Source organism: Xenopus laevis, chromosome 3S (assembly GCF_017654675.1).
Source record: "Xenopus laevis strain J_2021 chromosome 3S, Xenopus_laevis_v10.1, whole genome shotgun sequence".
NCBI classification, from domain to species: Eukaryota; Metazoa; Chordata; class Amphibia; order Anura; family Pipidae; genus Xenopus; species Xenopus laevis.
In genome coordinates this window covers 91395408-91423252 of record NC_054376.1, presented here as the reverse complement: position 1 = coordinate 91423252, position 27845 = coordinate 91395408, and the positions used below count along the sequence as shown (strand labels likewise).

General features: G+C 38.0%; 1 protein-coding gene across 1 annotated transcript in view; it reads right to left on the bottom strand.

Moving 5' to 3' along the window:
* Nucleotides 1–902: 902 nt before the first annotated feature.
* Nucleotides 903–27845, bottom strand: part of angpt4.S (angiopoietin 4 S homeolog) — a gene marked incomplete in the record, with an annotated part of 39281 nt that continues 12338 nt past the window's right edge. Inside the window, 7 exon segments of the mRNA NM_001130950.1 lie at nt 903–1690; nt 1691–3034; nt 4778–4966; nt 5804–5924; nt 6031–6122; nt 7050–7074; nt 8234–8318. Coding sequence (NP_001124422.1) covers nt 2745–3034; nt 4778–4966; nt 5804–5924; nt 6031–6122; nt 7050–7074; nt 8234–8302 — 786 coding nt within the window.

Genomic DNA, 27845 nt, shown 5'->3' with positions numbered 1-27845 from the left:
AAGTCCGAAAGGTTTAAATGAGGAGTACAACCTATCTTGTTCTATATGAATACTCTCTATTTTTAAATTTTAAGAAGCTGATTAGCACTAAATTGTTTCTTTCCGGTTTCTTCACAGATAAGAAAATCACATGTATACTCCAGGGACAGGTAAATCACCTTATCTGTAATAGGGTCAGTTTGTTACCAGATTAAAAGATTGTTTTGTTTCAATTTTAACTATTAGGCTGTAACTGGCTACTATGTATCTGTTTTATCTTTTTTATCTTGTCTTTTAGATAAACATTGTATTTTTATACACAGAAGTGAATAATCACATTGGGATAAACTTTTTCTCACCTATAATTGCTAGCCCTGTTGATCTTGTTTGGAAAGCACCTTGGATTGGATCTTACATTTTTTGAAATTTTTTTTTTTTACCTTTTTCTGATTGGACTACACACAGGACAAGCGAAGGGGAGGAGGTGGTGGTCAATTAAGTATGCTAATTATTACAATTGGATACCTGTTATAATGTCTGCACTTCTATTTTGTGGTATGCTTGATAAAGGGGCTTGCCCCGAAACGTTGCACGTTCACACGAAATAAATAGCAAGGGGTAACCATGCACTTCAATTGCCTTGAGTGCCAGTGTATTTCTGTACAATTGTCCTTGGGGGTTGCCGTACCCTCTTGCATTGTGCACCAGGCCACCTGGAGAAAGGAGGGAGTGTGCTCAGCTTTACCTTGTTCCAGTTCAGTACAGTGGTAGTATACTGGCTGCAAGTGGGTAAGGGAGAACTACCTGAGGCCCAAAAACTGAGCAATAGAGCCCAGTAACTTCTAGCTGCACCACTGAAGGAGAGATTGCTGTTTAATGCCAAAATTCACCAAACATATTGATTAAATACATTCCTACAAAGATTGTTTTTATTTGCCTTTTATTCAATTGTTCGGTGAATAAAACATAAAAGTAACAATAATAATAAAAAAACACAATAGGAATTAAAAAAACACTTTCATAGAAATAAAAAAAACAGGTATCTAATAAACTATTTACAACAGTACAGCATGTTATATCAAAAATTGGCTGCTACTTTGGCTTGTGTGAATGAATGTTACCTTGTTAGCATGGGAGAGAACTGGAGACCTATACCCTTGAACACTACAGGTCTCTTTAAAGGAATCCACTTACTCCAGCCTTTATACATTACATTTATGCCTAATTAACTATATTAGAAACAGTTTTTTATTTTGCACAGCCTGTCTCTTTACACAGTTTTTATTTTTACACAGAACTGTTCCTTTAAAGGAAAAATAGATGGGCTGTGCAAAATAGATTTTTTTCTTCAATATAGTTAGTTAGCCAAAAATGTAATGTATAAAGGCTGCAGTGACTGGATGTCTAATATAATAGCCAGAACATTACTTCCGGCTTTGCAGCTCTCTTGGCTTCCACTGATTGGTTACCAGGCAGTAACCAATTAGTGATTTGAGGGGGGGGGGGAATGGGTCATAACGGTTTGCTTTGAATCTGAGCTGGATTCTATGGATCAATTGCAAACTCACTGAGCAATTATGTCCCATGTGACCCCCCTTAAAGTCGCTTACTAACTCAGAGTTAGAGAGCTGAAAAACAGGAAGTTATATTCAGTTCTGTTATATTAGACATCCGCTCACGCCATCCTTTTGGCTAACTAACCATAATGGAAACATTTTTTATTTTGCACAGCCTATCTATTTTCCCTGTTTTTATTTTTACACTAAACTGTTCCTTTATGAATATATCACATACAACAATCTATATGTATAACATTGTTTCATATAAATAGTGCTTTCATGAATAATATATTCTAGTAGTGTGTACCATTGGATAATGTCTTATAGAAATATGCAATATTAACCATTAAAGTCTGCCATCTGGCTTGTATGATACTCTGCACTCACACACAAACTAAGGGAGCTCATACATGCTAGGTTATCAGCCAATGCATGGACAGAGTTGTGTCTTTCTACTCTGGCTTTTTTCTGTTGCCGTTAGAGCTGCATTTTACAATGAGTGACACAAAGAACATTACAAAATGTTGGCTCAATTTAAAAAATAGAAAAGGTACATTTTTTATCTAAATTATCTGTTGGTTAACATTCTGAAGGTATAGTTTTCCTTTAAGCAATAACATTTTTCATTTTAAAAATGAAATATCAAACATTTAGGGGGTTATTTACTAAACTCCAAATGCAAAAATCACGAAAAATGTGTGATTCTTTTTTTTATAAAATTGTACTTTTAAAAAAATCACGAATTTTTTGGAATTTATTAAAACCAGAGGATGGAAAAGTCCATCCCAGAAAATCTGGCATCTCAGACCTGTCGAGGTTTCATATAAGTCAATGGGGAAGTCCCAATGATTTTTTGATGTGTGCTGGGTTTTGTGCAATAACCCGAAGTTTTTGGAGTTTTCGGGCAAAAAACATAAGAAATCTGAGTTTTTGAGTGACAAATTCAAAAAAAATGGTGAAAATCGGATGAAAAATCCGAAAAAATCGTGAAAATCTGATTTTTTCACGCAAACAAAATTTTCGAGAAAGTGTATTAATAAATAAACCAAAAAACCATGTGCGGATTTGATGGGAGTTTTTTTTCAGATCATTAAATATTGAGATAAATTCGGACTTTGATAAATAACCCCCTTACAGTTTCAAAAGATTTCTAGTAGTGCATGTTATATGCATACAGTATATACAAACATACAGCATGAGAATATATCAATACGTTTTTACAAACATGTTGCTGTATTTCAAAGATTCCGTGGCTCTGTATGTCCCCCAGTACACTGAAGAGGCCCAACCCACATTATTTCCTTGAGGGCGCCACTGACCATTCAGATTCGCATTGCCGCAACTGCTAAACCACCATCCAGAATTAGACTGGTAGCGACTGCAACTGGTAAACCTGGTGTCACCAATCTTGCATGTATTACAGTTGTCATTGTCCTTATCTTTGGTGCTAAAATAGCTGCCATCTTGATTGCTGTTCCCCACTCTAAAAGCATCTCCTGCAATCAAACAAAGATCTCTTATTACTTGGAATACAATACACAATTGACATCAAGTTTCCATCTACATAGCTGCTGGATTTGTTGAACACAACGTGGGAAATGTGATAACAGTTGTTGCTGAAAAAGCATATGGCGTTGGTTGAACAATTGTGAATTTAACATAGCCTTTGTAAAGCCCCAATTTATTTAGCAATCTCCATCTACCAGTGTATATAACAACTTTTTACTGATAAAGTCTTTATTATTGCACCAAAACAATATGCTTCCTTAAAGGGATCCTGTTATCAGAAAACATGTTTTTTTTCAAAACGCATCAGTTAATCACGACTTGGGGCAGCTGGGAAATTGACAATATGTCTAGCCCCATGTCAGATTTCAAAATTAAATATAAAAAAATCTGTTTGCTCTTTTGAGAAATGGATTTCAGTGCAGAATTCTGCTGCAGCAGCACTATTAACTGATTCATCTTGAAAAAAAAATATTTTCCCATGACAGTATCCCTTTAAGCAGGTCAAATACACTAGAGAATGGCAATTTATTAGGCAGTCTACAGGGAATGTAATGCTTACTTTTAACCATGGCCTGGCTTTCCTCATTTGTACAAATGTACCAGGGCCTGAGTTCTATACCACCAAAGAGGTGGTTCACCTTTAAATGAACTTAAATAAGTCTTCATTTGTTCTTTTTTATATTTTCTTCTGACTTTTTTCAGCATTCCAATGGGGGTACTGTGTAAGGCTGCAAATTTATTTTTATTGCAACTTTTTATTACTCATCTTTCTATTCAGGCCCACTCCTATTCATATTCCAGACTCTTATTCAAATCAATGCAGGTTTGCTAGGGTAATTTGGACCGTAGAAACCATATTGCTGAAATTGCAAACTAGTGAACTGCTGAATAAAAAGCTAAATAACTCAAAAACCAAAAATAATAAAAAATTAAAACCAAATCACTAAATCTTACTAAAAGTTAATTTAAAGGCAAACAACCTCTTTAATATTTCCAGGGATCCCTTGCTCCATCCGAATCTAATGCATGCATAATACAGGTATGGGATCTGTTATCCAGAAACCAGTTATTCAGAAAGTTCCGAATTACAGAAAGGCCATCTCCCATAGACTCCCTTATAATCAATTAATCCAATTTTTAAAAAAGGATTTCCTTTTTCTCTGTAATAATAAAACAGTACCTTGTACTTGATAACAACTAAGATATAATTAATCCTTATTGGAAGCCAAACCAGCCTATTGGGTGTATTCAATGTTTACAAGATTTTCTAGTAGACTTAAGGTGGGAAGATCCAAATTACAGAAAGACCCGAGCATTCTGGATAATAGGTCCCATACCTGTATTAGTAAAGTCACAAACAGTGCATGTGCAATGTGACATCACAGAGTGGTACAAGATATCGCTGGGAAAATAAAACAAAATAGCAGTGTGGAAATCTGATGGAAAATATCACCAGGGCCGGTACATTTTATGCAAAAGATGAGTATTGGGAAATGGTACAGAAGCAAGACATTAAATTCAGCGCCCAGTGATTTTGATTTTCCTTGTCCTTGTTTAAGAGCATAAGGGGCCCAAATGATTGTATTGGATGGTCTTTTGTGGCTCTATGTCAATTTTCTTAGTTTGAAATGGCTGATTAAACTATTGTACAGTTATTCAATGGATAATTACATTTACTGACCTAATGATAATCAATTGTTCTATTTTACAAAGTATATTCAGGTTCTTACCTGCAGTTCCAGAATATATTCCTACGGAGAGCTGGTACAATTTGCTTTCAGGACCAACGTTAAATGAGCTGTACAAGGAGAAGGCGCCAAGGCTATCACCAAAAGCATCAAGGCTGATTAACAGCTCAGAGGTTCTGTCTTCTTGGTTGGTCAGAAGATACATGCTATCCAGTCCCAGCCAGTGCTCTCCTGAAAGGGCAAGGGCATGAATTATTGTTGTTTTACTTATTAAAATAATAGTCCAATCCTTTTAGAAAATATGATTTACATTGTACTTCAAAGTTAATATAGTAATAATATTTAGAAATTGGTACAAATTAAAACTTGATCAGAATCAAGATCACATATACATATACATAAATATCAAATAAAAGTACCCCCTATTGTAAAATATAACCATGACCATACCTTTTATACAGGTCATGGAACTCCGAGGTTACTTTTAAATATCCTCATATTTTCCAACAAGATTTATTTATTATAATACACAAGTTTTAGTGAATCATAAGAAAAATGACATCACTAAGCTCCATTTATAACTGATGACATAGCTAAGAGTCTTTTATAAGGATATAATCTACAGGATATTTATGGCTTTTGTGTATTATATAATACACAAAAGCCATGAATATCCTGTAAATTAAAAACAGAGCTTAGTTGTGTTATTTTTGTCACATGACTCACTAAAACATATGTATTATAATAAATAAAGTAGCCCTTGTTGGAAAATATGAGGATATTATAAGTAACCTCGGAGTTCTATGACCTGTATGAAAGCATTTGTGCTTTTATATGGTCATGGAACTCCTCGTGACTTATAATATCCTTTTTACAATAAGGGGTACTTTATTCACTATATATACTTTATATATAGTAAATTTACAGATTGCACTATGTTAGAGCCGAATGCCACACAAGAAACCCCAAAACAATCAGGAAAGTGATTAAATATTACAGTGACCATCTATGAAACTTAAAGGTGATTATCAAGAAATGTACTCTACTGCTCAAATGATAAAGCCTTACCAGTGACATTTCCAAATCCCTGTTTGTATTCAGCCCAAGTTCTGCTGAACACTAGACCATCTAGTCCGTTATGTCTCTGAATGAGTGTCCAGCCCCCATCAGCTTTCATATCACAGAATACCTGCAGGTAAACCAGAATATCAGGTTGGCCAGTTCTATCAACATCCTTAGAGCTGTAATAAGATATTATAGCACTGATCAGTAATTATTGTTGTGCATATAAATACCTGAAAAGATGTGCTGGCTCCTAGAGGTTTTATTGTGTAAACCCCACTAACAGATTCATTGTTTCTTTCCCAGATGTTTGAACAGTCATAGCCTGGAATAAAAAAAAAGTGATTTTCAGCAAATGGTACACATTTTCTTATAACCAAGTTTTCTGCTTAACTAAACAGCTGTAAAACCCCAGCAAACTCCTTGAATTGCTACTCTTTATAGACAATATAAGATGGACTGATTATGTCAGACATGACCCAACACTAGGGGGCACATTTATCAAGGGTCGAATTTCGAGGGTTAAACCCTTAAAGTTAAATCCTTCGAATATCGAATTCAAAGGATTTAGCGAAAATTCTTCGATCGTTAGATCAAACGATAAAATCCTTCGAATTGAACGATTTTAAGCGATCGATCTAAGGATTTTTATTCGATCAAAAAAATTTTAGAAAGTGCTGGGGAAGGTCCCCATAGGCTAACATTACATCTCGGTAGGTTTAAAGTGGCGAAGTATATAGTCAAAGTATTTATTAAATAGACAGTATCGAATGGTCGAATAGTCAAACGATTTTTACTTCGAATCATTCAATCGAATTAGATCGAATTTGACCCATTCGATGGTCGAAGTACCCAAAAAAATACTTTGAAATTCAAATTTTTTATCATTCGATTCCTTCACTCGATCTTAGTAAATGTCCCCCTTGGAGTTGTCACAATTTGATTAATAATTTTTCACATATGCCAAATTATTGCCATTGCCTATAATGTGAAGTAATTTGAGATCATAATCGTTCTAAATATCGCTTCAGCATTCACTGCTTGTCTTAATAACATCAGCTTAAAGTGTTTGACATTAATCTATGTGAATTGTCAAAGAGACAGCCCGTTTAGTCTGGACAGCAAATTGGCCATCTGATAAATTGGTCAGTTGATAAGGTATTTTATAATCTGAATGTTGTTCTATATATGCCTTTGAACAGCAGATTGTCTGCACAAATTGATAGGGGATCAAGTGTAAAATGAATCTCACCTAGAGGGCTCTGTGTGGGGAAAATCTGTAATGACAAATATAAAAATGAAATTAATGCAAAATATTTCAGAAAAAGTCATTCTTGGTATCTAGGATAATCTGGATGGCCAATCTAGAAGCTAATAGGGTGTACACACCATTTTATACTCCTGCTAGTACATTTAAAGTGGACCTGTCACCCAGACATAAAAAGCTATATAATAAAAGTCCTTTTCAAATTTAACATGAAATCCAAATTCTATTTTTTATTAAAGCATTCATAGCTGTTGTAAACTCATTTAAAAAGCTCAGCTGTCAATCAAATATTGCCTGCTCCTCCTCTATGCTTTAGGCATAGAGGTAGTGCAGGCAGTTACTTTCACTTTCCATTCAGCACTTACAAGATGTAACTGCACTCCCCAAATTCCCCCTGTCTCTTCACTGTTTAATTGTGTAGCCAGGGCATGGGGATGGACATCAGGTCCCCCATTCTTGTGCACAAACAAGATTCTGAGATGATGTAAAACTTGTCTTAATAACAGTGTCCACAAAATGGCTCCTGCCTGCTATACTTAGGACATCCCAGACTAAAGGAAACAAGATTCAAATAATGTATACAATGTAAATAAAGTTCCCTTTGCTTAACTAACGTGATAAAATTGGATTTGGGATAATTTTTTGAGGTGAGGGGTCCCTTTAAAATAATTCATTTAAGCAGTTATCTTTCTAATGCTGCTTGAAGCAAGCAAGGCTTTCAATAATAAATGGAAGAAAAAGAATCCAGTAATAATTCAAATGCCATTAAAATACAGTAATTTCAGCACTGCATAAATGTTGTTTAAAAAAATAGTATGTATAATATAACAATATATTACATTGCGATGATTCTATCCATTAGCAGCACAAATAAAAAGCAATGTGCAAGACATTTTGGCCACGTATGGGAATAAATGGGAAGTAAATGTGTAAATTTCTTAGTGTATAATTCATTAGGAATTAAAGGGTGACAGAAGAGATAAAAAAAAAGTGTTGAGAGTTGAAAGAAAGGCAACCATGGTCTTGCTGGCTGGTTACAGGCTTTTGCATATGTATTGATTGCAAAGTTTAATAGATGTATTCCCCAGAGGCTTAAGACTGCTTACAATAATAACCCTGCCCTAGTGGCAAGCCATGCAAATAGTTGCTACAGTTATTCAGACACTCACCTGTGCTGAAATCCACTTCACGTGCACACTCAAGAACAGCAGACATCCAAGACGGTAAGAAAGGCCCATTTAAATCTGTAATATTCTGAGAAATGTGAAAAATTTGTTATTCATTTTCTATTTCAGTTACAATGAGCAGAGTGAGTCATGTGACAGAAATGACACATTTAAGCACCAATTATAACTGATGACATCACTAAGCACTGTTTATAGGGTTATAATCAACAGGATATTTTGGCCTTATGTGTTTAATATATACATAATATATACCTATAAGTAAATAACATTCTGGTTTGATAAAATACATCAGGAAAGATCCAGAGTACAAGAAGAAATAGAGTACAGACAGTTCCTTACCTTTTTCCTTCACACAATAAATCACTGTCTCCACATAAACCAACCTCTGATGCCTTCTCCTTATATAAGACAACTTGTGAGTGATGGCATCTGCCTTTAACCAATCAAATGAAAGCATACACCCACCAACCTGCCTCCAGGCCATGTGTGATACTGTACCAGGAGAGACCCTCTTCTTTTCAAAGGGATTATAGCAATTAAATGGGAATATGTAAACTATTTCTTTTTAAAAGCCTTTCAAAGGATTTTGGAGTTTCGCACTGGAATATACAGAACCTCGTCTAGCAAGTCCCAAGTGCGCATGACTTTCGTCATGTACTCAATTTCAGAATGTTACAGGGGAATGAATGGGGCTAGACTATGAAACAATTGGAGATGGAAAAATGACAGCAAAATTCTATCAAAATCTAAAACAAATTCACTGGCAAAAAGAAAGCAAAAACCCTTTTGCTTCACAATTTATGCCCAGTGAAAATATTAGTTGTCTAGAAAGTAAAAAAATATTTTTTTCTAGGTAAACACTATGAAAAATATTGAGTTGAAGGACTTTACAAATATAACACAGATCAAATTGTTTTTGCTGGTAAAAATTAGCATTTTCATGCTTTTCTAAACATTTTCCCATTTATAAAGCTGTCCCCTACATCCTTAAACTAATTCATCTGCATTTCTCCACTTTTTTTTCTCCACCAACTATTCTCCAGCTTGGAGGGGTTGAATGCTAAATATGTTAACATTTTCTGACAAGTTGATTTTATATTACTGCTGGTAAAATGGTAGGAAAAGTTCATTTTCTTTTCCTAATCTTAAGGAAAAATGCTAAGAAACATTGCTAAACACTGTGCAACTTACATTTTTTCACTGGGAGGTGAAAGTGAAAAGAAAGGATATTTTTCCTAATCCTTTACAAATGTGTTATCATGCATCAAAATCATATAGTAAAAGGCAGCTGGAATTAATCAGAATTACCGAGTGCTTTATTCACATGGCATGTTTCGGGTTAGCATGAGACCTTGTATGTAGATAGTGCATACAACTTAAATTACCACATCCCAGAAACCTGCATCATCATTAGCCCACCTTCTTTTTTGCATCTGTGTTAACCCATTAGCAGTTCACAGTCTAACACTTAAAGTGATATTGACACTTAAAAAACAAACAAAATAATTAAAAAGAGCAAAACAATAATAAAAACACTCCAAAAGAAGAAGGTCATTTATGTTTTGTATTTACACGCCGATTCAGTATATTGACATGTATGGTAAAGTCCGTGAATGGAAATAAAAATCACAGTAGAATGGACATGATGTTCAATGTGATGAGGTGCTGAGCGATGTGCAATACTCAACACGCTGCTGATCAACAGGAAGACACGACAAGTTGAGGATGGAGTGTGATGCGAGCGGAGGACTCAATTAGTACATTTCATCCATCTGCTTCTCTTTGTCTTTTGTTTGATCGGCTTCAGAGTCAATCATTTCTGAGTCGGCTTTAGCCTCAATCATTTCAGCCTCCTGTTCCATCATCTGTTGATCACCATCCTGTTCATTTGAGGATGGAGATATAACCGGAGATTCTTCATTTTCAAAATATGAATGGAGTTCCTGAAGATGAGATTTATTGTCGGATTTCTGCACAAAGACACTGATGCAAAGAGGGGTAGGAGCTCAGCACCTGCTTTAGCTTCTCATGCTTCAGAGATACAAATTCAAATATATTTTTCTCTCCCTCTTCGATCCTGTTGTCTTTTTTGACCCACATTTTTCGCCGTGGGTGCCAAGTATCATAAAAGTACTGGTATATCTCTTCAGGGCAAATGGCCTTCAGATCACTTAAATATCGGTCGTAGACTTTTAAGGAACACGTTTGAGAAAGCATATGAAGGTGACAAACTGGTACTTCCTTTATGGCCTAGCTAGGGATACTAGAAAAAAACATATGGTTACAGAAGCAAAAGGGCCTTATTAGCTTACAGACTGCCAATATAAACAGTTAACTGATCTTACCCTAGGGTACCTGGAAAAAAGAGGGCAACCCTCTATTCTATTTTCAGATATAGCAGTCGTAATCAGGGGAAAAAAAGAACAGTGTTAGTATTATAGAAAGCCCTTAAGACTCATGCATTATGCATAAGTATAAGCATAAAAGGTTCCAGCACTCCCAGTGATCATAATCATTTACCTGATAACCCATGCCGGTGTTCCTGTAAAAAGATGCACCAGCCTGGGGTACTTTTTAATGAGTACCACAGAGCGATCGTCTTCTTGCTTCTTCTTTCTTAATGCTGCTGCCCATGTGCAGTAAAGTGAGAAAACCAAACTTTAATAAAAAAGTCAGAGCAGTAGGGTTGCCACCTGTCAGGTTTTGACCAGGAAAGGCCCGGTTGTTTTGAAGGGCTGTCTGGGTCAAAACTGCCTGCCTGGTTTTTCAAGTTAGAAAAATCTGGCAGGATTCCCTATGAATGACGCGGCGACCGACCAATCGCCACGTCATAGCTCCGCCCCGGATGTCATGACCCCACTCTGGTGCGCCACTGCCCTGCCCCCATTATGTCATTGATCCACCCCCTGCCATGGGTTAGACGGGCCAAAAGGTGGCAACCCTACAAAGAAGCTCTATGCTGCTTGAACAGAAGTACCCTGGGACAGTGCAGGATAACTGGCCTGGGGTATCAGGTAAGTGATTATAATCACTGGAGGGTGCTTAGCATTTGGCAACCCCTACTGATTTAGTTTCCTTCTCCTTTAGGGTAGTGGCAGACGGAGCAATAAGACGCCCAACGACAAATCTTCACTACTGCGGGCGACTAATCTCCCTGAAATGCCTTCCCACCAGCAAGAATACGAATAGCCAATGGGATGGCATACAAATCATATCGGATTTCCGAAGTCGTCTCACGAGGAAACCTTGGAAATCCGAAGAGATTCGTATGCCTTCCCGCCAGCTATTTGTATTCTTGCCAGCAGGAAGGCATTTCGGGGAGATTAGACGCTGGGCGACTAGTCTCCCTGTCTGACACCACCCTTAAGAGGTAGATCGTATTATTTGTTTTACAAGTGGCATAGTCCCTTAATTTTATTGCAAAGCTTTGTGAAGCTTTCTCCCTTTATAAAGGAGGAACAACACACAGTTTTCCCCTTTCTGGACTCTGTACCCAGGGCCGCCATCAGAAATCGCAGGGCCCCATACGACAAAATTTCCTGAGCCCACAGCAAGCCCCACCTACAGGTCCACCCCCCACCATACAGTAAAAAAAAACATTGGTGGCTAGGGTTCCCACATGTTTATAAAAAATAAAAAAACATTTGTGGTCAGGGCCCCCCATTAAAAAAAATATTTGTGGTCAGGCCCCCCATTAAAAAATATTGGTGGCTAGGACCCAACATGGTAAAAAAGAAAATTGGTGGCCAGGGCCCCCCTTAAACGTCCATGTAAAAAAACTTGCCCCCCCAGAAGTTAAAAAAAAAAATTGGTGCCCAGGGCCCCCACACACACAACAGGGACCACAAAGGGTTACCTTTAGGGGGCTCTGCCATGTTGCACTTAATTAGTGTGGCCCACCTGCTGTAAGTGAGCCGCCAACTACAGAAGGGAGGAGGGGAGCACAGGTGGCTAAATTTTCTTCCCTTATTGGTCGCAGAATTTCAAGTTCCGGTAAAGCTGCATGCTGATTGGATGAGCTGGAGGGGAAGTTCAAACCTCAGTTATGCAATTCCTGAGCAGCTCAACCGGGACTTAAACTCTGTGACCAATAAGGGAAAGCAATGGACAGAAGATTCCTCCCCTTGTGCTACCCCTTCTTGAAGTTGGCAGCTCTCAGAAAGCAGGGGGCCGGCTAATCAAGTGTGGCGTGACGGGGCCCCCCACAACTCTCCCCCCTGTCCCCCCCGATGGCTGCCCTTTCTGTACCCTTGGTGTAACTAAACACTGTCAGGTTATTAAACTGTCTCCCCACGGTGTGTTGTCTTGTAGTATAATGGGCCAATACCTTATCACAATTTTCACTACACACCTACTTTTGATTATACAAATACTTCATAACAAATGACATAAGGTTATCCATAGGATCTTTTTTGTTATTCTGTTCCAAAGAGTTTCCTTTTGTCTATCTGCCCAACCTGTTTGGCAATAGGGGATGTGTTTTTCTGGTTATACCCTTTATCTATGAACCTACGTTTCAGGTTAAGTCTGTTGTTCCTATAAATAGTGGCCAATAGGAATCGCTTGCAATATATGTGGTCAATAAAAACTGTTTAAAATTTCAACTGTGAACTTTATTGTTGGGTGCTTTCTGTTTGCTTTATTTAAAATATCATTGAACTCACTTTCAGTGCCACTTCAAATAACCATCCACAAAGCTCAAGCGCTTAATGATTTTGGAGCCATTTTCACTGCCCAAAAAGAAGACTTGCTCTAAATTATGGCCAAATAAATTGGCAAAAGAGAGTACACCTTCAATAGCCACTGATGAACCTTGTCTTTACTAAAATAATTTAGTACCAGACCTCAAATATTTTATACCCAGCACCAAATTTAAAAAATCCATGATAAAATAAATCTTTAGGTGAGGTGTTGTGGTTTCTACTTATACCTGCTGTACATATCTCACACCTTCTTCCTGTGGTTTGGACGTACAGAGACTATGCATAGCTATGCCTGCCCGGAACACTTTCCCAGTTTGTTGAATTTATGTATATAGTATAGAGCGCCATTAATGAATGTGCTAATTGGGAGTCAGTGGAGTTTGCCCAATGTTTAAATACAACCCACCTACCTGTCCCAGTCACACTGCTCTGCTTTGTCATTGGTAGATATACAAATTAAGTAGATTTCTACAAAAGTAGTATAAGTTTTTCCATAAGTTACCTAAATTGCATCATTCCATTGCTGAAAAGTTAATTTCGGAGACACTCATATTACTCAGTAAATAGATTACATTATAAACAGCTGATGTTTTTCAACATTAAGTAAGTAGTTTAATGTGCTAATTAGATTAAGCCCTACACTCCTTCCTGTCTCTGCTCTGTGCAATTATTGCTTGATTATTTAAATAATCCAAATTTTTAAGAATGATTTCCTTTTTCTCTGTAATAATAAAACAGTGTCTTGTACTTGATTCAAACTAAGATGTAATTAATTGGAAGTTAAACCAGTCTGTTGAGTTTATTTAATGTTTTAAATGATTTTCTAGTAGACTTAGAGAAACAAGCCCTCAATAAAAAAAATATTTACTGCGCATGCTGCTGCCCTGGGAAATTGAAGAAAGATGAAGCCAGAAGAGGATCGCTCTGTGATGCTCACTGGTATAACCCCGGGCTGGTGCAGTTTTCTACGGATAGGAGCACTGGCCTGGGGTTTCAGGTAAGTGCCTAACATTTGGCACCCCAAGTGTGAAACGAATTTCCTTGTCCCTTAAGAAAAGTTTTGAAACAGCTGATACCGATAACTGATTCACAGAAGTTTGGTTTTCATAGTTCTCCAAACTTCAAACAGTCTGTTTAACTCTCCGTAAGAATCCACATTGCTTAATCCTCTCAAACTTGCATAAATAAAGAATCTTTTTTTAACACTTCCCAGAATTACAAAGCCCTGCCCTTAATCCTCATGAATAAGAAAAGCTCCCTGCTGCATACTCGGCTTCCAAAATTAAAATCTTTGCTGCTGGGAAATTGTAAACTTGTTATGCCATTCAACTGCAGGCAACACTGTAATAAGGAATGATATACTGTAATTACTTGCTCAAGTACGTCACTCAGGGTAATACACAGAAAAACAAAGGGATGAATGAAAGCAAAAGTGAAAACTGCTTAAACTGGATTAAGCCCTTTAATAACTTTGTGCAATCAAGATTCTAAACTTGTAAGACTTGTAAATCAAATCCATCAGTAAATGGAATGCCCCACTGACGACTACAGACTTTGTCTTTCAAGACAGCCTCACTGCATGCTGTCAAAAATCAAATTTCTATTATTTATAATATACTCATTTCTGGAAAAAGGATAAGGATTCTGTCATATTTTTGTGATGTAGTTTTTATTTCTATATTACACTATTTACACGGCATTTAATTCACTCTATAGTATAAAATTTAATTCCTGAACCAGCAAGTGTATTTTTTAGTTGTAATATTGGTGTGTAGGCAGTTATATCAGGTCATTTTGCCTGGTCATGTGCTTTCAGAAAGAGCCAGCACTTTAGGATGTAACTGTTTTCTGGCAGGCTGTTCAGTGACGGGCCAGCCGGGCAGGCGCCCTAGGCGGCCTGGCCGGTCGGAGTGCCCAACAGGCGCGCACACATGCGAGGAAAACTGTGCGCGCGCCTGCGCTGAAAACCGGATGCACAAAAAACCCTGCAGGTGAAAAAAAGATGCAGTGCAAAAAGAACGCCGGCCAGAGTGGCAATCGGGGACTGGGCTAGGGGAGGCAGAGAAGGTGCGGGCCTGGTGCCCCCCAAAGCTTTATGCCCTAAGCACGTGCCTACTCTGCCTACCCCTAGTTCAGGCCCTGATGTTGTTTCTCCTACTCAATGTAACTGAATGTGTTGCAGTGGGGCCTAGATTTTACTTTTGAGTGCTGTTCTTAGATCTGCCAGGCACCTGTTGTCTTGTGTTAGGGAGATGCTATCTGGTTACCTTCCCATTGTTCTGTTTTTAGGCTGCTAGGGGCAAAAGAGGGGGGGGGGTGATATCACTCCAACTTGCAGTGCAGCAGTAAAAAAAGTGTCTGAAGTTTATCAGAACACAAGTCACATGACTAGGGCAGCTGGAAAAAACTGACAATATGTCTAATAGCCCCATGTCAGATTTCAAAATTAAATACAAAAAAAGTTTGCTCTTTTGAAAAACGGATTTCAGTGCAGAATTCTGCTGGAGCAGCACTATTAACTGATGCGTTTTGAAAAAAACATGTTTTCCCATGACAGTATCCCTTTAATATGCAGAAGCTCCTTGCCTGATTGCCTTTGTAGTTCTTTTTTCTTGATAGCTCTTGCAGTGCTCCAAGTAAAGCTGCAGGACTGGGGACCCATAGATATTAACCCAGGGGTTGATAATTATCTAGATGGCCTGTCCAATCAGAGGCCTCATACATTGGGATAACCTTGTTATACAGCACCACTTCTAGGTCACTGCACCAGACTCTGGAAATATGGAACAGCATGTGACTGCAAGACACCCCTTAATCAATATGTTATCCTTGCCTGTAATATAAAGGGAATATGATACTTGCAATAACTTATACTGCTTTAAAAATCTCCTTTTATTAAAAAAAAAAAAAAAAGACAGTTTCTCTGTATATTAAATGCTTGAGAAACAATACTAAATATTTTACAAAAAAATACAATTTGCAAGTATCTAATACTTTTTAAATGTTTTATAATTTAAAATGTAATGGGGCACACGGCACTCATTGTCCTGTGTCTATTGATATATCTGGGAAGTGTTCATGAACTGAACTTAATACCAAGGACAAATCCTCTGAAATAGTTTGTGATCTGCTTTAGGCAAAAGAAAGCCAACATTTTCGGTTAACTCCAGTAGCCCATTGGGGCACAGGGATTGAAGTATACATGCCTACCTTTTCAACAACCAATCAAAGTGTGACATCACTGCACACCTCACAAATGCTACTGATTGGTTGAACTTTTTATGAAGTTGAGTTTTGGTTTAGCAGGGATCCCTAAAAGTATAGAAATAAGAATTAATTAAATGTATTTTTCACCCTATGTCATCATCATTACAAAGTAAGTGTACAAGTGTAAGGATATATGTATCGCAAATAGACCCCTTTTAAGAATAACAGGAAGGTTTGGGTATGTTGCCTTTTTGAAGAAGTTATGCCCCAGCCTTCATCCCCCATACACTTACTCACTTTCCAAGCCGCAACCCCCCTGCACAACCCCCAGTGTACATATCTGGATTTCTCTTATTGCAGTGCGATTCGGGGCTGGTGGGGTCAGCGAGCCAGGGTGCTGGTTGACCCTGGGTGCTACTATGATTATCTTTATTTATATAGTGCTGACTTGTTACTCACTGCTTTACAGAGACTATACACAATCATCATCAGTCCTTCCCCCAGTAGAGATTTGAATCTAAGATCTATATCATACACACATATAGTACTTTCAGTTTTATCAGGAGCCAGTTAACCTGCCTTTATGTTACTGGAGTGGACAAGGAAACTAAAATGCCTGGAGGAAACCAGTGCAGGGGAAGAACATGTGGAACTGACTGAATTCAGTAACTGTGCAAATGGTATCCGGATTGGAACTGAACATAGGACACCTGAATGGCAATGTTTAAATAAAATGAGTAAATTATGTATAATTACATTTAATACAATATTACAAATCAATACGTATTTTTAAATTATTTTCTTTACTTTTTTTTTATACAGACTTTAATTCAACAATTAGCTAGAAAAGGCTAAAAATAAATATATTGCCAGTACAATGAAAAAAATTCCCTAAGCAAGAGAAAAGAACAGAAGTTACATTTTTTCAGTTTAGCAAATGTATTAAAGTGGCAATTACGATCTTTCTTGGTATAGATCTTTCCAAGAAAGATTGTTCGTTCCGATACACAAGTGTAGAGCTGAATCGTCAGATATACAGGTAGAAACAATAGAATTCTGACGATTCAGCACTAATAATGGGTGATGTTTGGGTGCACCCGATCAAAATTTTCCGAACAGCCCGATCGACGAGCCGACCAATATCCAAGTCTTCTGCTGATATCGGTCTGGTCTTTTCCCACCATACACGCACCGAATATCGTACAAAACTAATTTATTATAGGTGCGTCTATGGTTACCTTTAGTCACGCCAGGATATGTGCAAACAAAGGTTTTTTCCTTTACTGAAGAACGGTGATTGGCTGTCCCCTAGTGGTGGTGTTGTGTAAATTACATTTTCATACTGTACATGGCTCCAGATATATTGAATTGGCATGTGATGTTTTTGTACTTATGTTATAATAAAAATATCAGTTTGCTCTGTCTGTTATTACATGCTTTATTGGTAACTGGAAAGTAGGAATCTCTCTGAAATGCTAGTCTGTCACTAAACTATCTAAGCACATATGTTTGCTACTTCGAACACAAAGCATAATAAACCCCAAATTCTAAACAAAAGTTGTTCAGCTGAAGGTCCACAGCCAAGAAGTGGCCCTCCAAGCTCCCCAGCATGACTATTTTAAACTGATAACCTAACAACCTAATAAAAACAAAGAGAGAAACTAATCCTTGATTAATGAACTTTGGCCATTTAGCGGAGACTGAGCAAATTGCTGCTAAATATATGTGTTTGGTCAGCTATATATCCAGAACAACTTAACATCACAGATACAGACATGTATCCAGAGTTTTATATCCAAATTTTCTGGCAGAGTGTTTCCATTTTGTTACATTTTATCATTACAAGGAATGTTTCCTCCAAAGTATAGGACCTGGAGAATATCCAGCTGGAGCAACCTATGTGCTTATGTTAAGTGGGATGGAAAGAGCCAAAAGCTCATCATCCTTGTGGAATGTACAGAGAGATTTTTCAGTGTTGGTTATTTCATTTTCGGTTGCTGTTGAACCTTCTGACAACTGGCTCAGCTGCATTTTTCTGCTGGAACTCTCATAGCTGTGTGACTTCTGACCTATGATATACTGTATATGATGTTGAAACCAGAGAAGTCATTTTTCAAAAGTTTGTTTTACAGTGAGTAGAAGAGTGTTAGGATTTCCTAGCCACCCTTTGCATAGTTAGATTTTAGTGAAAACTTACTAATGGTGGCCATAGAGGAAAAGATCCGCTCGTTTGGAGACATCGCCAAAAGAGCCGATCTTTCCCCGATATGCCACTAACGGGCATGGCTATATCGGGGGTAATCTGAACGTTGGCCCTATGGCCGAATGATCAGATTACGATGAGAGCACAATGGGCTCCGGCGGGATTGGTCGGGAAAAAAATCAAACCTGTCCGATCAACCAAACGACCGATCTCCACCGGACGAAAAATGTCGGGACTCTCCACACATGGTCCAAAAATCATATGAATCCTCGATTCGTACGATAGGATCTTTGCGTCTATGGCCACCTTAAACCGCCACAATACGCTTTTTACAACAGACAGGATGAGCTTTTAATATCAGGAATGGGCACCATATTTATGATGCCATGTGTTCCTGAAGTTATTAAACATGGAATTGACACTATTTACACTGCTATGTTTTCTGGGGTATTATATATGAAACTGGCCCTGCAATTATCCTACCATGTATACCCCAGGTATTACACATGAATTTAGTTGTGAGATACTCTTAATAAGTTTGTGTAGACTATGGGGCTCATTTATTAACACTGGGCAAATTTGTCCATGGGCAGTTACCTATAGCAATCAACCAATTAGCTTTTTAAAGCCAGCTGCAAAAAGAACAATTCATGCAGCAATTTGCCCAGTTTTGATAAACAGTGTCCCCAGTGTCTTTAATTAGCATTCCAAATAACGAAAAATCTACCTCCACCTATATCCTACATTGATAAGTTACAGCAAGTGAGGTACCTATCCGTAGCCATACATAAAATACAGAGCTGTACTTGTTCTCTTTTCCAATTATATTTATTAGCATTTGAAAATGCACCGTGACAAATACAGCACATAAGAATTGCACAACAAAAGTAACTTAGCATACTTATGAAGGATAAAAAGAAATAGATTACAATGCAAAGTAAAATGGAATATAGAAAACATTGCAAATTTCAGAACTAACTGCAAATGGACAATTTTTCAAACTGAATAACACTTTCCTCTCTATCATAAAAAGAAATGAATGATGAAAACATAAGTAACCTATGGAACATCAAGGGGAGTAAATTGAATGCTCTCCAGGAGTATACATGAATTTATTAAACATCAGTTTGTCATTAGAATTTAAAGTATCGAAATAAGGGGACCGATTGTTAAAATATTTTTCTAATTGCAAAATTTCCATATCTAAAACTGACAGCATTTTGTAGACAGAGAGATTTTAGATATGATAAAATGTCTTTTTTAAATCGGGAAATTTCTCTTGAATCCAGTACAAGAATATTGATTTACGAGCTGCTGCTAAAACCAGATTGGTAAAAGGTTAATTTTCCCAATGCTCTTTCCCTTAGGCATAGAACAAGTTGCAGAGTTAGGGGCAAATTCACATAGGGTCGAATATCGAGGGTTAATTAACCCTCGATATTCGATTGCGGGTGGTAAATACTTTGACTTCGAATATCGAAGTCAAAGGATTTACCGCAATTAGTTCAATCGAACGATTAAATCCTTCGAATCGAACGATTCGAAGGATTTTAATCCATCGAACGATTTTTCTACGACCAAAAAAAGCTTAGAAAGCCTATGGGGACCTTTACAAGATTAAAACAAACTATTAATGGCTGTCTATGGGAATGTCAGTGAGCAGTTTTTGGAAATAAATGAACTGCAATTAGGGTTGCCAATGGGCGGTGTTTTACCGGCCTAGCCGGTAAAACACCTGCCAGGGCCGGGGCCGGTATTCAGGAGCACTCCAGCCTGTAACGCCGCCTGAGGCAACGTTTAAAATGCATCGCTAGCGCAGAGAGCGAAATTGCCGCCCCTGGTAACTTCTGGGGAGATGCTCACCAAGGTACTCACCTTGCCTCATGGTAGAAATGCCCCTGCCGGTATTACATATTTACCGGCAATGTATCTGCCAGTAATTTAGATTTTATTCATCTTCTGGCTTCTGGTGATGTGGCCCTCCCCTTTTGTGGCATGACCCACCGAGGCCCAGCCCCTTTTTGTATCACGGCCCGCCCCTTTAGTTCCCGCTGGTACATTTTTTTAAAAAAGGTGGCAACCCTAACTGCAATGTGTTCCTTTCAAATCACATGGACCAACTTCCTAATGTGCTTTGGCCACATAATCTCACCTTTATACAAGCAGTGAGTTCCCACGGACATAGGAAAGAGGCTAGAGGAACAGTGACACCCTATAGCAAAGGTCATGTATAATTTAGAGGCAGATTGTAACCCCTTTGTAGCCTGGATAACAGGTTTATTTTTGCTTTGTGCACAATAAACTGTATAATCTATCATTTGTGTGTTAAAGGGGTTGTTCATCCAACACTTTTTCCCATTGAGTTTTCAGATTGTTCACCATGAACAAAGACTTTTTTCAATTGTTTTCCGTGTGTGTGTGTTTTTTTTAATCCTCTGGCCACCAATGTATTATTTGAATACTCTAAAGGCACTTGCCACCAATGTTTTGTTAAAAAAATATTCTCTGGGGCCCCAATTATTTTTAACTTGTAAGGGGGGCCCTGGTGCCAATGTTTTTTTAAAAAAATTCTATGGGGCCCCCAATTCTTTTTTACTTGTAAGGGGGGCCTGGTCACCAATTATTTTTTTTAACTTGTAGGGGAGCACTGACTACCAGTTTTTTTTTAAAAAAAAAAAAAAACTTTTATGGGGGGGCCCTGGCACCACAGCCCTGACCATCAATAGCTTTTTTATTACTTGTGTGTGGTGGGGTTACCTTTAGCGCTGATGTCTGTGTGGTCTTTAAAATGTGTTGTGGAGTGGGCCGGATCTGGGGTGGGGCTTGGGGTGGGCGAGGCCCAGGGGACCCTGAAAATTTTGCTGTATGGGGCCCGTGATTTCTAATGATGACCCTGATAGAAAGTAATTGGAAAAAGTAGTGTTTGAAGGTGAACAACCCCTTTATAAAGTATAGACATAGAAGCAAAGTACATGGACTTTGCTTTTTCTCGTGGGTGGCTATGGATTATTTTACCCTTAAAGGGGGTTTAATCTAAAAAAGGAAAAATTGATTCATGTAAACTCTAAATACCTCTGTGTACTTTTACATTCTTTTTTTTTATTTTTAAAGGCAGACTTGACTAAACAACTCTCGTACTTTGGTTTTAGATCCCCTTTAGACTGTAAGCTACACTGGGACAGGTGCTTGTCTGAAATATGAACAGTTTGTGCAACGCACTGGATAACATGTCAGCGCTACATACATAAATTATAATAAAAATAATATGGTGTGATTCATATGTTAGTAGCCTGTATTCATTGATTAATTGAATATATATAATTCTAGAATAAATGAGGAAAAAAAATGCTTTAAATTGCAAAAAAGTTACTAGCAGCTTTCTAAATTATTATTTTAGGACAGAACAGTACAATAGAAAATCAAATCTGCAGGAAGTTTGGTGTTTGCGTGAAATGTCTGTAGGCACAGCATTCTTTCTGACAACTATACATAGTTACCTCATAATCACGGCCTCCTTGAAAATGAAAATTTTATTCAGCAAGAAATATCTCAATATATTTGCTCTGGGCTTTAGGTGATGCAAGTCCCAGCTTATTCGGACTTTGTTCTTCAGGTGATTTATGTTTTGTTACCAAGTTAAAAGACTAAAATTTATAATAAAAAGTTTGCTTGCCTACTTGCAGGAATTTAAAAAAAGCACGTTCTTCGCTATCACAATAAGAGTCACTTCTTGTCATTTGAAGAATGGCTCTAAAATATTAACAGCTGCAACAAGCTGTTTATCGTGAAAGCAATCACGGAGCAGTTTTTCTACTTTCAGTAAGTAAAATCAGTGTGAATTCTTGTTGCTTAAGTCTACAACCTTCTTTTGACTTTAATTGTTTTTATATTCTATTTGTTAACATATAGCAACAGTGTGCTGTTGTAGTACATTGTGTAAACAAGAAGTGTCTTATAAATAAAGGAGGGCTGACTTAATAAAACTTGTAAAATAAAGAATTTGTTGAATATCAGGCAGCATGTAAGGGTAACTTTGGAGAGGTATCAGGCCAGCAAGATAGAGATTTAAGTTGCAAGCCATTGAAGGAAGAACGAGTTTTCTGGAACAACAATCAGTTTACAGAATGTCCAATGATGTTCCTAGAGCCTCAGTGCAATAATTTAGTCACAAACTAACAGTCATACATTGTAATTTGTATGCTGATCAACCTACCTGGGACTATTGAACTTGGAACACTGTACCTATCAAAAGGAATTCTACCAAGCTCTCAGCTCTTGTGGCTGGCACCTACAAAACTCAAACAAACAAACAAAAAATTAGGGTCACCTCCCCACCTGAGATGATTTATAATGGGCTCTCTTGTCCTAGGCCTAACAATCTGTTCATGATGATATCGCTGTTAATATATTATATTCCTGCCTTTTAGACAGCTCAGAGAAGAGCCTTCTTCCCCTATTTATCTTCTAAGGTCTATGTCCTTACTCCTAAACTTGGCACATGGGACCTACCAAGTCTGGAACTTTCGTTGCTAACCAGCAAATGTATTCTTTATAGCCTATCTTACTGCTAGGCACTCTTTTAATGGCATTACCAGAACCATGCACAAATAACTGCTCTTACAAACTACAAAAACATATCTTTTTAGACAAGTCTCTTTAGAGACTTCGACCATTCACCATCTAAAACCTGCCGAATTGCTGTTTTAGCTTATGGGGGACCTCCTAGAACCTATTTGGATTCAATAGGTGGACTTTGAAAAATCTAAGTTTTTTGGGGAAAAACTTCGAATTGAATTCAATCGAATGCACTATTCCTTCGATTCGGCCGAATACGGACCTATTCGATCCAAAAAAACTTAGACTTAATAGCAGTCGGTCTTTTTAAATTTCGAAGTTTTTTCAATTCGTAATTCGACCCTTGATAAATATGCTCCTTACACAATTTCAGCTTCTTACTTACAACCTTTAAACTGTCCTCTTCCTCATCATTGTCACCAAGTTCCCCATTACAGAGCTGAGCCCAGACACCAGATTAGCTAGGGACTTTCAATGGGTCCCAACACATTCACGGTCTCTGATGATACAGGTGCTACAACACCCTGGTCCTTTTCTCTTCAGTCCTAGCTGGCGGGTTACCCCCTAGGAAACTATACCTATTTAATCCTTAGATCCCTATGCTAACTGAGCTGATCTGTCACACGCTGCTACCTGTGCAATTACACAGCTACCCTATGCTGGCTGAACTGCCCACTTCTTTACTCACTATATTTCTGGGTGTTGTTCTTCTCACGGATGTTGATTCAGTAAATCTCTTCCCATGATGCACACCTGGCCTTGTGCCTTGCCTGCTTTTATACCCTTCTTACTTCTAGGACAGTGATCCCCAACCAGTAGCTCGTGAGCAACATGTTGCTGTCAGTGGCCTCAAAGCAGCTTCTTATTTTCAAATTCCAAGCTTGGAGACAAGTTATGGTTGTCTAAAAACCAGGTGCACTGCCAAACAGAGCCTCGATCTAGGTTGACAATCCACATACGGACTACCAAATGACCAATCACAGCCCTTATTTGGCACCCCAAGAACATTTTTCATGCTTGTGTTGCTCCCCAACTCCTACTTCTGAATGTTGCTCACAGGTTCAAAAGGTTGGGGATCCCTGCTCTAGGACTCTCCCTTTACTCTCCTAGTGGCCCAATGTATGAATTACCTCACAATAAAGTTTGTGAAACCCCTTTCACCCTCTTACAAACTCCTTCCATGACTTTTAATTGAGTAAAATTCTTATTATTATTCATTTATATAGTCTAGATATAGTCCAAAGCACTTTTATTATTATTATCACCACACAGAATGTAGGAGGTAACCTGTAGTGTAAAAGTAGTACCTGGAAAGAAACCACCCATGTAAGGGGTGAAAATACACATTTCTAGCAGAATCGAACCTAGGACCCCCTTGCCATTAGAGATAACAATATTTCTTTAAATATCCACTAAAACTTGTCTAACATGCAAGAGTCATACATTTGTCTTTATATTCCAATAGATATACATAAAATGTAACATGAATACATAAAGATATAAAACTTAAAGGTTAGATAGAGTTTGATAAAAGCAGCTAACAACAAACCAATAGAACAACCTATACAGACAGATTTAAGCTGCAAATTTTGGCCCCTTGAGACTGATCTGGCAGTTTATCTGCCCATGTAAGGGGCCCTCCAACAGACCTACCCAACTGATATCTGCAAGAAAATTTGCCAGATGTTGAGGATTTTTCTGTTGGATCGAGGAACCCATCTAATGGCTGTCATAGTGAAAATTATGATCCGAATGTTGGTCCGAGGACCTAATCTGATAATCAGATCAGCCCCCCGCAAAGGGACCAAATGAGCAGATCATATCATTTATCTTCAAAAGGTGATACTCATTTTTGGAGCATGTGGTTAATGAGATGGTATCTGAAATAAAAAATATTTAAAGCTGTGCTGTGTGTTAATATTGTGTTGTGTCTTACTGGGCAAGATCATTGCAAAGAAATTCTTTGGTGCCTAGAGAGGAAGCCTGTGTTCTTGGAAACAAATATTTGTCAAGTTGTTTCTGGTCCATGTCCAGAGGATTCCAGGTAAATGTAGTACACACAAAAATGACTCACTAGCACATAAATGGAAATTACACATTTTAAGGGAAGCATTCCTAAAATGAAGGCAGACTTTAATGCTGTATTGAAGTGACATGTATGTGCAGTGGAGAGTTATTATAAAATAAGTATAGTACAATAAAGAATATACAAATAAAGGCTTGTTAATTAATAATCAGCTATACACTTTATTAGGAGAATTTATATCGTATGTAACCAAAATGGACAATAAAAAAAATTAAGAAAAAGTCAGTTGACTTAGTACAGGGTTTAGATGTAAAGCGCTCAAGGCATTAAATTATGACAGACATTCCTAAAACTGATGTAAAGATTCTCTAGGAGCCAGACACAGTCTCATTTACATCAGTAATTGAATTGCAATTTTGACTGCATTCGCTATGTTTTTCTCACAATACATAATTTTCCCTAGAATTCCAGTATTGTTGCGGTTGCAATGGGGTGTTGTGAGATGCACTTTAGCCAATGCTTTAAAATGAATGTGCACTTGCTCTAGAAAATGTGATGCAATTTGCGCAGAAAGTATTCCAATTCCAGTTGAAGTGGCTTCCAATGTTTGCTGCACAAGTGGCGAGTGGGTCTTTACATACAAGTACATGGATGTTGAGAGAACCCCCAGAGCAACAGCCTGGTTCTCTGCATCAATAGGTACAACTGTACTCATTTCGGAACAGGAGACAGAAAGGACTGAGTGCAACTATATGAAAGTGCAAAGAGTATATTTTGACACAAGTACTTTTATTGAATGGGGTACTATGTGCAACTGATTAGTGGGAAATTGGCACAACACAATTGTGGTCATAATTGACCCCTACAGTGGGTGAATTTGTGTAAATCTGGCTGCAATCAACTTCCAGTCCTAAAAATCCTGAAATTAAAAACTGTTAGCCAATCATGGGCCAGTGTAGCAGACAAGGGACAAAAGCCAAACCATCATTCCAAGTATTTGAGATGCCTACAACCTCTATGCAAAACCTCTGTATCTCTTAGGTGGGTGCTGTTCATAGTCACACAAGTGATCAGTAAGCGCTTCCAACAAATAATCATCCAGTGCAAACTCACAAGCTTCAGGACGAGTGTTCACAACACCTCAGAGGTGTCATTGCCTGCCTGTGGTGCACAATCCCCACTGCAGATGAATCTCACAGGGGTCCCTTGCTCCAAGGATCTCTCTAATCCTGAGCCTAATCACTCGAGTCCCTAAGCTGGCACCACAGGGTACTAACCCACTTGGTCTCCCCGTCAGAGCCTCTGGCTGCTCTCTAAATAACTCCTGATCCAGTCTTTCACTCCTAGAGTGACTATATCAGAAATGCGCTTGCATTTACTTCACCTATTCTGGAACCTTCCTTTGTTCCAGGCCCTATGAAGCACCACTCAACTTTCTCCAGCAAGTGTGCAGCCCAAAGAGACTGAGCACATGGGACCTCCCCCTTTTAAAAAATAGAATAGTGACATCTACTGGCCAGTCACTGAACGACCAGCAGAATACTTTCACACAGGAAAAGGAAATAGCTTCCGTTCTATAACTGAGGACTCAATCTAGCTGACAAAGTTATGCCCAGGGGACCAAAGGAACTAAAGGTTGGCAAAACCTTTACCCATATACTATATATATATATATCATTCCCTTCAATTAATTTTAAATATAAGTGACAATAGCACAAAGACATATCAGAAAACAAAATATTTGAAAACAAAATATTTCAAATTCCAACAGCTAGTGTAATTAACATGTTTTGTTATTTACATGTTTTGTAACTAGAACCAAACAAAAAATAAAATACTGAAATGCAAAAGAAGTAACATTCCTGATAACAAAATTTCCCAACATTACTTGTATTGTCAGGGTCCTTCGTTAGGGGATCATTACTAGTGGGTGTCATTGCCAGGGTGGGGAAATATGCACCCAGTATTTAGGAAGGTATAAGGGTGGTTGAAAGACTGAGGCATTTCTATTGAATGTGACCAGATGGGTACCCTCCATTTTTACAAGTGTTTATCCCAATGGAAAGTAGAAATCATTAGGGGTCATTTACTTCATGAACCATACTGTAGTTGCAGGACTGCAATTTTTCCCGCTGTCAATTGCTCTAAATATTCCATTGTAGCAACATGTTCTCTTTGCATTTCCATATGGTTGCACTCGGCACTGCTGTCTTCCTCTTACTTCGTGTTCTGAATTGAGAGCAGCCGGATCTATTGACGCAGAATGTTGTGGAAACCCCAAAGCTACCACTGATCCAGGTAGCAGTAGTTAAATAGGCGCAGCCCAGTTGCACCAAACAAATTGGGCGCCAGAGTCATCCTTTGGAAATTATGCCAAATTCATTTCAGCGCAATCACATCCAATTTGTGCTGACATGCAAGTGAAACTGCATCAATGGTAACAACATTTTTCCCTGGAAGAAGGTAACATGGTAAAAAAGCATAGTCCGCTGCAGTGCTGTAAGTAAATGACCCTTATTATTAAGGGGCCGATTCACCGAGGGTCGAATATCAAGGGTTAATTAACCCTCGATATTCAACTGGGAATTAAAATCCTTCGACTTCGAATATCGAAGTCGAAGGATTTTGCGCAAAAACGGCGATCGAACGATCAAAGGAATAATCCTTCGATCGAACGAATAAATCCTTCGAATTGAACGATTCGAAGGATTTAAATCCAACGATCGAAGGAATATTCGATTAAAAAAAAAAAAAAAAAAAAAAAAAAAAAAAAAAAACTTAGGAAAGCCTATGGGGACCTTCCCCATGGGCTAACATTGAGTTCAGTAGCTTTTAGATGGAGAACTAGGGGGTCGAAGTTTTTTCTTAAAGAGACAGTAC